This window comes from Pseudorasbora parva, chromosome 4 (assembly GCF_024679245.1).
Source record: "Pseudorasbora parva isolate DD20220531a chromosome 4, ASM2467924v1, whole genome shotgun sequence".
NCBI lineage: Eukaryota > Metazoa > Chordata > Actinopteri > Cypriniformes > Gobionidae > Pseudorasbora > Pseudorasbora parva.
This window is the reverse complement of record NC_090175.1, coordinates 20,579,742-20,591,781: the sequence shown is the minus strand read 5'-3', so window position 1 is coordinate 20,591,781 and position 12,040 is coordinate 20,579,742. Positions and strand designations below refer to the sequence as shown.

The following is a 12,040-nucleotide window of genomic DNA, read 5'->3' as shown; positions in this document are numbered from 1 at the left end:
TTTTATTACACATAGCCTGCAAGATCAGACGATACAAGCGTGAACTGCGCGCACACACACACACACGTTCGGCGTGCACACCGCCCTTCAGATGTCAACTCGAGAGAGAGAGAATAGCAGAACAAGAATGGAATGAGATTCATCGGCCTGCCAGGCTTTGCGAGCCCTGGCCTATACATGGTCCAGTGTGCTAAATGTATGCTCTGTTAGACACATACACATAAGCAAAACGATCTATAACAATGGAATACTATTACATTATAAAAACACGTTTTACTCACATACGTGTGTTGCACCATTCCTGTCGGACCCAAATCCAGCATCGACCGGAGATGTTTACAAACGATTCTGCAGTGAAATTAAGTGAACACTGCCTTCCCTGAGTGAGCTGGAACTTCATTAAAAATAAATGAAGTATCACACATTCCTAAGATTAGGATCCGAAGGAAGCTTATGCAGCAACCCTTTTCTTCCACAATATCTTGTTAGCTATCTTCCACATGTTTATTGCTGCTGGCTTGTGATCAACCGAACACTTCCATGAGTTGGTGGGCGGGGCTACTAAATTAGACGTTCTGTAGAGATGTGTTTCATCGTGCAGTGACGTAAGTATGAAGAACAGGACTGTTTGCTGAGCCTGGTGTCTATAAAATATTTTCTTTGACTAACAAAGAAGTTTTCAGCTCTGAAACTTAGAGGATATTCTTATATTACCATGAGCTTTTATATATCAAAAGCTCAAGAGAAAGTTGATTTCTCAATTCATCGCCCCTTTGAGTGAGAGAACATGCACAATTGGTGGCTGACTAAATACTTTTTTGTCCCACTGTATGTAACGGATCACTGAGAAAAGGAGCTGAGAGAGAATCCATTTGCACGCACACATTTAATTCCAAGACTCCTCAGAAAAGTACAGGGACATCAGAATTAGAAAACAAACACGATCCATACCAAAGAACAGTAAACGCAGGTCAGAACATCCAGACTTACAATTAACGACTCGCAAACCTTACATGAAAACCAAGACCTTAAATACACAAAACAATGAGTAGATAGACTGCAGGTGTGTACAATGAAGGTAACCATAACAACTGATATGACAACAAGGAGAGACAGAAACCAAACAGGAAGAGAACATAGAAACATTGAAAACAGAAGGCACTTCAACATAAAAGTCCATACTAAACAAAAGACCCAGAGCTGGGATCGTGACATAACCTCCCCTCAATGGAGCGGCTACCAGACGCTCCTAAAATGTCCAGGAGGGAGGTGGAGCGGAGGCAGGCCCAGGGGCAGGATGGACCAGGGCGGGACGGGAGGGACGGACCAGGGTGGGACGGGAGGGACGCAGAATTTGGGAGGCCAGGGCAGTGTGGAAACAGCACAGGTCCTGGGCGGTGCGGGCAGAGAAAGGTGCCTGGGCAACGCGTCCGGGATGGCAGCAACCGCCATGGCGATCTCTGAGATTGAAATCAGAGCAGAGACCACCGGAGCAGAAACCACTGGACTCAGGACCACTGGACTCGGGACCACCGGAGCAGAGACCACTGGAGCAGAGACCACCGGACTCAGGACCACCGGAGCAGAGACCACCAGAGCAGAGACCACTGGACTCGGGACCACCGGAGCAGAGACCACTGGACTCGGGACCACCGGAGCAGAGACCACCAGAGCAGAGACCACCAGAGCAGAGACCACCAGAGCAGAGACCACCAGAGCAGGGTCCACCGGAGCAGAGACCACTGGACTCAGGACCACCGGAGCAGAGACCACCAGAGCAGAGACCACTGGACTCAGGACCACCGGAGCAGAGACCACCGGAGCAGAGACCACCGGAGCAAAGACCACCGGAGCAGAGACCACCGGAGCAGAGACCACCGGAGCAGAGACCACCGGACTCGGGACCACCGGAGCAGAGACCACCGGAGCAGAGACCACCGGACTCGGGACCACCGGAGCAGAGACCACTGGACTCGGGACCACCGGAGCAGAGACCACTGGACTCAGGACCACCGGAGCAGAGACCACTGGACTCAAGACCACCGGAGCAGAGACCACCGGAGCAGAGACCACCGGAGCAGAGACCACTGGACTCGGGACCACCGGAGCAGAGACCACCGGAGCAGGGACCACCGGAGCAGGGACCACCGGAGCAGGAACCACCGGAGCAGGGACAACCGGAGCAGGGATCTGGACGGAGGCTAGGACGGGACTAATCTCTGGACTGTCGGGTACTGCAGGAGTGCCGCGTTCCTCCACAGCCCCCACAGTATATGTAGAGCCACTCAGCCACAATGCGATTCCCACATATTCCTCCAACGTCCAATTAGGTTGATGCCAGGGCATGAGCAACTTGAGTGGCTCAGATAGTCCTCCTCGAAAAAAAATCATTAGGCACTGTGAGTCCAATCCAGACAACTGTGCCACTTCATACCACTCCCTAACGTGATCCTCTATCCTCCGATCTCCTTGACGGAGGCTGAAAACTAGTGAGACTGGATTCATGTTTGGCGAGTCGTTCTGTAACGGATCACTGAGAAAAGGAGCTGAGAGAGAATCCATTTGCACGCACACATTTAATTCCAAGACTCCTCAGAAAAGTACAGGGACATCAGAATTAGAAAACAAACACGATCCATACCAAAGAATAGTAAACGCAGGTCAGAACATCCAGACTTACAATTAACGACTCGCAAACCTTACATGAAAACCAAGACCTTAAATACACAAAACAATGAGTAGATAGACTGCAGGTGTGTACAATGAAGGTAACCATAACAACTGATATGACAACAAGGAGAGACAGAAACCAAACAGGAAGAGAACATAGAAACATTGAAAACAGAAGGCACTTCAACATAAAAGTCCATACTAAACAAAAGACCCAGAGCTGGGATCGTGACACTGTAGGCCTGTATGAGTTTTATATTGACCTTGGGTCATGGCAATTCCACCAGGATATTGGCATCGGCTAGCCTAGAAATCTAGACGCACCCTAGCGGCAGCAATTATAATCTGCCACGAGTCTCATCTAGCAAGTCTCAATACAGTACTGAGCTGTAAAAACCAAACTCTGGTCAGGCCAATCACATCAGTGGGCAGGTCTTAACATGATGTGCTTGCGTGCTACTAGTAAACATAGAAGCTGTCACCTTCGTTGCTCTGGTTGGTTGTAGCGCTATCCTATCGCATGCAGAGGAAGTTTGAAAGACAACCGTTTATCCCGCCCCTCGGATTGAGCCCTGTCAATAGTGAGTTTCCAGACCAAACCTCTTGATGTGGTTCTGGCTTGTCAAGCTAGGCATCGGCCATCAAACTATCCATATCGGTCAAAGACTAGAATGTTCCCTATAAAATCATCTTATTTGGGAAAAATGCATCAGTCTTACCTCTATAGCGAGGGTGCTGAAGGTGGTAATGAGTGTCACTCTGTCTTTGGGAATGTTTAGTGAGGACGGCAATTTGGACAGAGACAGCAGGTACTGACTCAACACCCCACACAGACTCAAAACAGTCTGATAAAACCCAGGCTCACCTGCAACACACATAAACACATGCAATGACAGTGTGTTCAATACAACTTCACTATAATTTACAGCATTTGCCACAAAGGATAATTCCCATGTACTTACACCTACGAAAGTTTAGACATACCTACTTGTTATTTATTATTACTATTTTCACCATGTTGGAATAATAATAATAATTTCATTTAAAAAAAAATGGGATAACAAAAATGGAAGAATAAGAATTTTGCAGTAACCACAGCAATGTTAAACAAAAGGGACTTTGTCTTGATTACAGAATTGCATACAGTATTGTACAAGTGCATGTTGATCAGCACCAGCTAATATACAGGAGGTGATTTGAGTTTCCCAAACAGGGGTTAATGAGGGAATTGCAGAAGGATTTATTAGTTGATGAACAGCTAATATTTAAAGTGAATGTTAAATAAAAATAAATAAATGGGAAGCTCAATTAATTGAAATGAAATATGAAATTGTGACATAGCTTGGTGAAATTATCAAAGGTGGCGATTTAAATAAGTAGTCTGTGGTGCTACATGTTTCAGAGTGAAGCGTAAGCACAGTGCTCCTTTATACGAGAGCACCTTGTGATTCAGTGTTTTATGCGAGTGTAAATTTTAACTTAAATTACACATTTGTATAATATCCAAAACTTTTTTCCACAACATTTACAACAATGTAATGTTTACAACATTTCACAATCATTCCTCCAAAATAAGCTTGAGACACTGAAATGTTAAAAACTTAAGGGTTAGGATGTTTGAAAGGGAAGAATTTAAGGCATTAACATTAGTATTTTAACTTGTAATATTACATTTATTATAGTTCATCAAATAATTATTTCATTTTTTAGAATAAAATAGTAATTTACAACAGTAATTGTATTTATTAGTTAAAACTAATATTAACAATAATATTTAATAGCAATAATATTTTTGTTGTCATTGTTGCCGTTATATTCAATTTGATTACATTCCTAAAATATCTGTGAACCATTAACTGATCAGAAAACCATCAACATGCAAATGTGTCAATAAACTATAAAAATATTAATTTCAAATAAATATTTTATGTTCAAGAATTTCAGCAGACAAAAAGTTTAGGAACCCCTGATTTTGCCAAACTTATTTACAGAAAATATGCTTAATTCTTGATTCTGACTCACCGTATACTTGATTAAGCTTCTGCCGGTAGTCCGCGCACGTCTTAGCGGAGGGGAGGAGGGGCTGATGAGGCGAGGGGAGGAGCTCTATGACACCAGACAATCTCTCGAATGCCACCTGTTGAGCAGTGTCAAATAAAACCGCCCCGTGATCCTTACATACCCTCTGTACCCCAACACTTAGGCATGATGCCAGCAGACACAGGTTGAAGTCCTGCAAACACAATAATACAACATCAATGTCTGTTTGTGTTAGAAAATATGTTATATGCACGTTTTGGGTCTTTACCTTGCAGGTCATAATTGTGTTTAGGTCAGATTGGGGAAGTTTTGTCAGCAGCTCAGTAGTTTCATACAGAGCTCCTTCACCTCTCAAACAACACTGAGATTTTACCAGAGTCACATACCACTCCTGCAATACACACACAAACCCACACACACATACACAATAGTCAAAATGTTATGTTTTAGCTAAAATATTTTCAGCGAACAACCTACATTGTAAGTCATACCTTATTGGGATCCACATGTTCAGGGGGAGGGGGTGGGTCCCCATCCAGTGGATGTGTAGTAATGGGAGCAACAGGGCTTGTGGTATCTTCAGCAACAGTGGCTCTGAACCTGTCCAGCAGGGAGTAGAACCTCTGATGCCTGACATAAGAAAGAGATAATCACTTTTTAAAATCAGGTTTAAGAGATTTTCATATGAACTACGAAAAAACAAACAGATAGCCTCTGAAGTCGCTATAAAAGGCACTATGAAAAAAACAACATTATTTTGTATTATTATTTGAAGTAGATTGATGAGAGGAAATGGCAAGCCATGTTACCTTTGCGCAAGGCCACTGGTCTGCAGGTACTGCTGAATCCTGTCCAGCTCCTCCAGTGGTAGCTGAGCAATACTATTCTAAAGTAGGAGGAGAAAACATGATTCTCAATAATCATTTAGAACAGAGATTCTCAACCAGCGGTCCAGTAGGCGCCCTCAGAACACTTCCAAGATGGCTTAAATGGAGAGGCCATCTTGATGAAAGAATTTCACTTTGGGTGAACCATGTCCATTTAATGTGATTTAAAATAAACAAGACTAAACAAGCAATAAATGTGTCATGAACGGGCTTTTACATTTTTTTATACTGTTGTCTGAAGTCAACTTATGATGTTCACATGGTTTTTACATTCAAAAACATCATAATGAATAAGTAATAGGCTATTTTCTACCCTGGTTTTTAGCCTTTCTCATGGAACACTCTGTTTTTATGGACATGCCGCACTGAAGGCTTAGAAAGTAAACGCCCACGGTTTGCATATTTAATGAGCTTCAGCTCCCCTGTCAGTACACATGAAAGATATTTTTGAAAACATGGCTTACAAAATGTCTCAATCAAACAAACAAAATGATTTATCTCTTATCCACCTGCAATTAACTGGAATGTTTTTTTTTAATTACTTGGCCTGCTCGAACGGGGGTTATAACCACAAACTGTGCATCAACTAACACAAACACACACACACACACACACACACACACACACACACACACACACACACACACACACACACACACACACACACACACACGTTGGTCTATGTGGTTTACAGGGACTCTCCATAGGCGTAATGGTTTTTATACCGTACAAACCGTATTTTCTATCCCCTTACACTGCCCCTGCCCCTAAACCTACCCATCACAGGAAACATTCTGCATTTTTACTTTCTCAAAAAAACATCATTTAGTATGTTTTTAAGGCCATTTGAATTATGAGGACATTTGATATGTCCTCATAAACCACATTTATAGTGTAATACCAGTGTAATACCCATGTAGTTATACAAATTTGTGTCCTCATAAACCACATAAACAGGCTCACACACACACACACACACACACACACACACACACACACACACACACACACACACACACACACACACACACACACACACCTTCTTCGGTTAAGGCGGTGTTTCACCACACTCTAACGTCACAGCTTGACACATTCTGAGATTGATCGTTGTCTGGGCCTCGTGTCTATAAAAGGTTTTCTTTGACTAACAAGGAAGTTTTCAGCTCTGAAACTTATAGGATATTCTTATATTACATGTCTTTTTATATATCAAAAACTCAAGGAAAAGTTGATTTCTCAATTCAGGACCCCTCGAAAGATGTTAGCTGTCATTGTATTTCTTAATTTACTTTGTTCCTTCAACAACTGTCATGTTAAGAACCAGGATTTTCATGGTCCTGGATATATGTGATTTCTAGAGCTAGAAAATTAAAATAATAATAAAAATAATAATAATAATAATAATAATAATAATAATAATAATAATAATAATATGGAAATTATTATTTCTTTTCTGATTATGTCAATCTATTTCGATTAGTTAAATAAAATACCTAAATATTTAATCAGTTAGATATTGTTTTGTATTAAAAAAAATATTTTTACACCATTGTAAATCACAAATTACTAGAAAATGTCATGTAAATTCATTGGCAATGAATTTTTTTTTTTACTTCAGGAATTACATAATAAGATTTTTGTATTACGTTATTTTAAAATTACACAATTATACATGGTTCATTAGTAATTCATAATTGTATTTCATTTATTATATTTTATATATTATTAAAAATATATATTTATATAAATATTTAAATAATTAAGCTAAATTAAATTGGTTTTCCTAGTTTATATAAATAGAAAAGTTTAAAAATAATATATAAATAAGAAAAGTTTGTCATTACACCATAAGTACTCTTCGTCTTTGACAATGAGGCGTCTCATTGAAATGAATGCGAGGACCTTTCATCATGAAAGGTTGAGAACCGCTAATTTAGTGGTTCTTTACAAAGTTAGACATAAAAAAATGTTGATGTTAGATGTTGATTCTAACTACAAATTACTGGGAAGAAACTGTATCCTAAAACAATGACTTAGGAGCCAAATGACGCTAGTTACCATAGTACAAAATCACTTAAATAGATGCTTGTTCTGTCATCCATCCTTACAATCTGCTATAGTGGTAGACGATCCATAGGGAGATGCATCAAACGCTTTAAGTTTAATCAGATTTTACTTTTGTTTTAGTTGCACTGATTTTAGGTTTATTTAATAACAGTCTATTAAATAAGCTGGTAGTGAAATAAGCTGGTAGTGAGTCTTATAGTGTGGGTGGAAGTGTTTTACCTGCAGGGTCTCGGCAAGCAGCATCTCCACACGTCTGCAGGCAAGTGTGTCCACCATGCGAGCCAGCACACGGAACGGCGTGTTGAGTAGTTTGTCTACGTATAGCATAAGCAGAGCCCCAGACTGACTTAGATGAATGCCCTCCAGACACTGCAGGGTCTTCTTCAGCACCACCGGCTGAACATGTACACATTTAATACACAAGTTACTGAAAAGATAAGCACAGCATGAAATTAAAAGATGCAGTGCGTGAGCATATACATACAGTAGAAAGGTTGTCACAGCGTGATTGTATGGCCTGTATGAAGAGCCCACTGGCTGCCGAATTTCGGTGCACAGCACTGATGAGATCCTGCACCGGAGGCTCATGGGAAAGACTGATCAAATCGCTCACATGATTCACCGTCAGCCACGTCAGATGCTCAGAGTCATGCAGGTTCTGACACTGAGAGGAGGACAAAAACACAAGATGACCATTTTTGTACTATGAATATTTTTTTTTATTTGAAATACCGTAATTCCTCAAAGAAAGACCGGGGCCTGAACTGAACTGCCGATGGGAACCAGCTTTTATTTGAAGGCTTTTATTAGGGGCAGGCCTGTATTTCTAATTCAATCTGTTTGAAAAATAGTTGCTTTAAATAAACCGTTGTAAATTTAAAGCAATCGTTCCAGGGGACAAATATCATTGATTTTTTAAAGAAACATTTGCCAAAATATCACCATACAACAACAGCCAGAAAGGCAAAAAAGCTATTTGGGTCAGAATTACGGTACCCTAATCGGTATCCACAATTGAGTCAGTTTGAAAAATTTAATATGTTTATTCCGCTCTTAATTTCTATATAGGTTGCGGTTGCACGTGAGGTTATTTTAGCCTCAGTATGTCTCTTTACATCATTTTTTATACTTTAAAACTATAATTTCGTAATTTTTCTTACCCAACTAATTACTCATCTGCGCTTCCAATAGTTTGCAAGCACTTTTCTCAATCCATTACGGAGATATAACATTTTGATTTTGCATATTGTTTTTCAAACAGTCGTTCGTTCATATGACCACTTTACAATATTTCAACAACAGAGTTTATTTTGTAGCCTATCTGTATTTTAAGTTAAATGCAGACAAGGGGGTCGCACACCGGACGCGAAGCTCAGCACCTTCAAAATTCAAACACATTATTTTCAATGAGTGTACACACACTGGCGGCCGCATTCGGCATCTGTCCGCAGCGACTCAGGAATTTGTTCAAAATCATGCCGTGCCACGGAGCTCCATTTCAAGGTCTTATATAAAATGTATATTTCCCTCAAATGGTCAATGTACATACTGATTTCACCTTGTGTTACAAGATACACCCATCGTGCAGCTCTTCTGTCAGAAGTCGATTCAAAACTGAGCTTGCGCACATATAAAGTGCGCATCCGGTGTGAGAGGTGGCGCTGCGCAGCGCTGAGCTTCGCGTCCGGCGCGCGACCCCCTTAAGACATAAAGATGACAGTATTTTCACAGACGTCGCATCCCTCATAGACTACATTAGCCTATTTAAAATGGCACATGCATCCGTTATATTCTTAATTTAATTTAATTTACAGAGCAATCCCAGCAAAGTTTTTAGGTTAACTATAGAAGAGACCAGGATTAGTGCGTCACACTGGCAAGACTCGCATCTGGGCGGGTGGCATGTCGGTCAGCCGTCAGGGACTCGCGGCACAACCCTACTGAACATTACGATGAACTTAAATGCACATTAAATTAAAAGCATTTAGGAGATTATCCACACCTTTTCCCCCGGCCTTTATTTGAGACCGTCCTTTATTTGTTCATGCTGACCACGCCCCCGGGCACTATCAGAGGCTCGGCGTTTAATTGACTACAGGCTTTTATTTGAGGAAATAAGGTATGATACTGAATGGTATGCTTGGCAAACAGAGATGTATGATACATGGTATCATACAGTTTTTTCTTTTAATTATCAGTACAAGTCAATATTGGATTATTTGGGCCAGTACAATCACTGTTTTAAAAATAATCTTTAATATAAATAATAATAATAATAAATTAAACAAAAATGTATACTATAGATAGAAAATCTCAAAATGCATTTTTCTGAAATCACTTTTCTTTTTTTCTCTAAAGTTTGTGGTCAGTGAATGACTTTAAAGGGTTACTTCAGCGATTTAGCAAATGGATTTGTATCAGTAGAAACTCTGGAGTATATTCGAATGATCGTGCTTCCCCCCGTATATCACCCTGAGACGAGAGATTTATATATTTTGTTTCTGGGGAAAATCCTCCGATTGCGTAAATTGACGATATTTGCGTCATCGTAGGAGTTTTTGGCCAGAGGCTAAAGACTAGAGCCAGTAGAGGGAGCTATTTCCACGCGCACTCACAGCGCTCGGCTCGGGAAGCCGCGGGCATTCATATAAACGGAACGTGGAGGAACAATGTTAGTGTTTCAACTTTTCAAATGAATTCCTATGAAAGTTAAGCTTCCAAAGGCATGAACTGAAAACGCGGCAGACTGAACACGCGCTGTGAATGTATGCCGCGCCCACGCTTACCTCAGCTCTCATGATGAATATAATCCGACTCCTGCTGCGTCTGTGACTCTCGTTCGGCTCACTCACATTATATTGAACAGACATGTTCAGTTTTTAATTGTAGTGTCTGTTCTCTAACTGAACTGATTTTATGAAAATGAACGTGGTGGGAAAGTAAACCAGTTATCCTATACCTAGGGCTGGGCGATATGGCCCAAAAAAAAAATCCCCGATTTTTTTCACCAAAAATTCGATTTACGATTTAAAACGATTTTTTCCCCCCTCCTACTTAAAATCAACCTGCAGATGACAAAGAAATTGTTCAAAACAAGTTTTAACTTTATTTTGTTTAGGTAAAATTAAATATTTGCAGCTTGGTAGAAGTGCCACCTGGGGTGCAAAACTTTCCGCATGTGAATAACCCCGACTATTCCACAGTATAAATGGGCACCATATCTTTTGCAATATACAGTATACATATCAAAGGTTTATGAATTGATATGCAGATAAAATTAACTTTTATTAACAACAGTAATGTGCAAAAAAAGTATAGGGAAAATTTAAATTTAATGCTCTTATTAAATATAGATTAGCATTGTTCTTCAATAGTCTCACACTGAACTGATCGACAGCTTCAGTGATTATTAAAGGAGCTCTTTACTTAACTGTAATTTAGTCACAATTTGAAGAAAAGTTTAGTTTTTCCTGAGACTGTGACTTCGTACTTTTCTCCATACATTAGGGAGTGGAAATCGCTAATAAATCAATAATCGCTAAAAAAAAAATCAATAAAAATGCTACAAAATGGATTACACATTTAAAAAAAATAAACTAAAAAAAACATTCGACTATTTCTTTCACAAGACCCCTTTAAACTTTTAGTTTTACAAACCATCACATTAAAAATAACATTACAATCGGATATCTAGAGCTTTGAAGTGCTGGAAATAAGTGTGAAGCTCTTGAAAACCATTGGAAAGTGCTTGAATTTCAATCTCAAAAGGTTGTACGAATCCTGAGATAAATAATGACAACAACAACAACATTAAATCCATGTGGTTTTACTACAGTAAATCATGGTGAATGTTGGTGATTTGTGACTGAAACCCCTGACCTTCGCTCAGCTCTGTTAGAGCTGATATCTGTGGTTTATAACAGAATTCTGCCCCGACCGCTTCCACTAGATCACAGTAGCGATGTTATTAATTCTGTGGTGAATTTAAACGGTCTCTCACTGGATCACCAGCGCTGTGTATCGTGTCTGTCACGAGATTGGCCCGTGTGTGAGCTCGCGCTGTGTCAGCGCAGCTTTAAATGAGTAGCGCCTAGCGCGGTTCCGTTCAGACAAACACACTTTGCAGCGGTGTATTGTTAATTGTTCTGTGAAAAACTGAACCAATTACGAATGACACTGTATGTTGTTAGACGCGATCCTTGTTGTTTGTGTACCTCTGTGGCAAACGCGCGCGGGGAGGGCTGAGCCATTACGGGAGCCCAGAGGGGAGTCGGCGGATTTGAAAGAGAAAACCGATTTTCATTCACAAAAATCGTCGTAAACTAAAAACTCGAATTAATCCATAAAATCGATTTATCGCCCAGCCCTACCTATAC

The 12,040-nt window shown here is 40.4% G+C and overlaps 1 protein-coding gene across 3 annotated transcripts in view; it reads right to left on the bottom strand.

Moving 5' to 3' along the window:
* The window catches only part of htt (huntingtin), a 68,468-nt gene that overhangs the window by 17,197 nt on the left and 39,231 nt on the right, over positions 1–12,040 (bottom strand). For all 3 annotated transcript variants that reach the window (XM_067441249.1, XM_067441250.1, XM_067441251.1), the window contains 7 exons: positions 8,149–8,328; positions 7,884–8,060; positions 5,520–5,596; positions 5,202–5,340; positions 4,979–5,101; positions 4,693–4,903; positions 3,390–3,535 (listed from right to left, as the gene is read on the bottom strand). In XM_067441249.1, the coding sequence (XP_067297350.1) occupies positions 3,390–3,535; positions 4,693–4,903; positions 4,979–5,101; positions 5,202–5,340; positions 5,520–5,596; positions 7,884–8,060; positions 8,149–8,328 (1,053 nt within the window). The remainder of the gene's footprint in view (positions 1–3,389; positions 3,536–4,692; positions 4,904–4,978; positions 5,102–5,201; positions 5,341–5,519; positions 5,597–7,883; positions 8,061–8,148; positions 8,329–12,040) is intronic.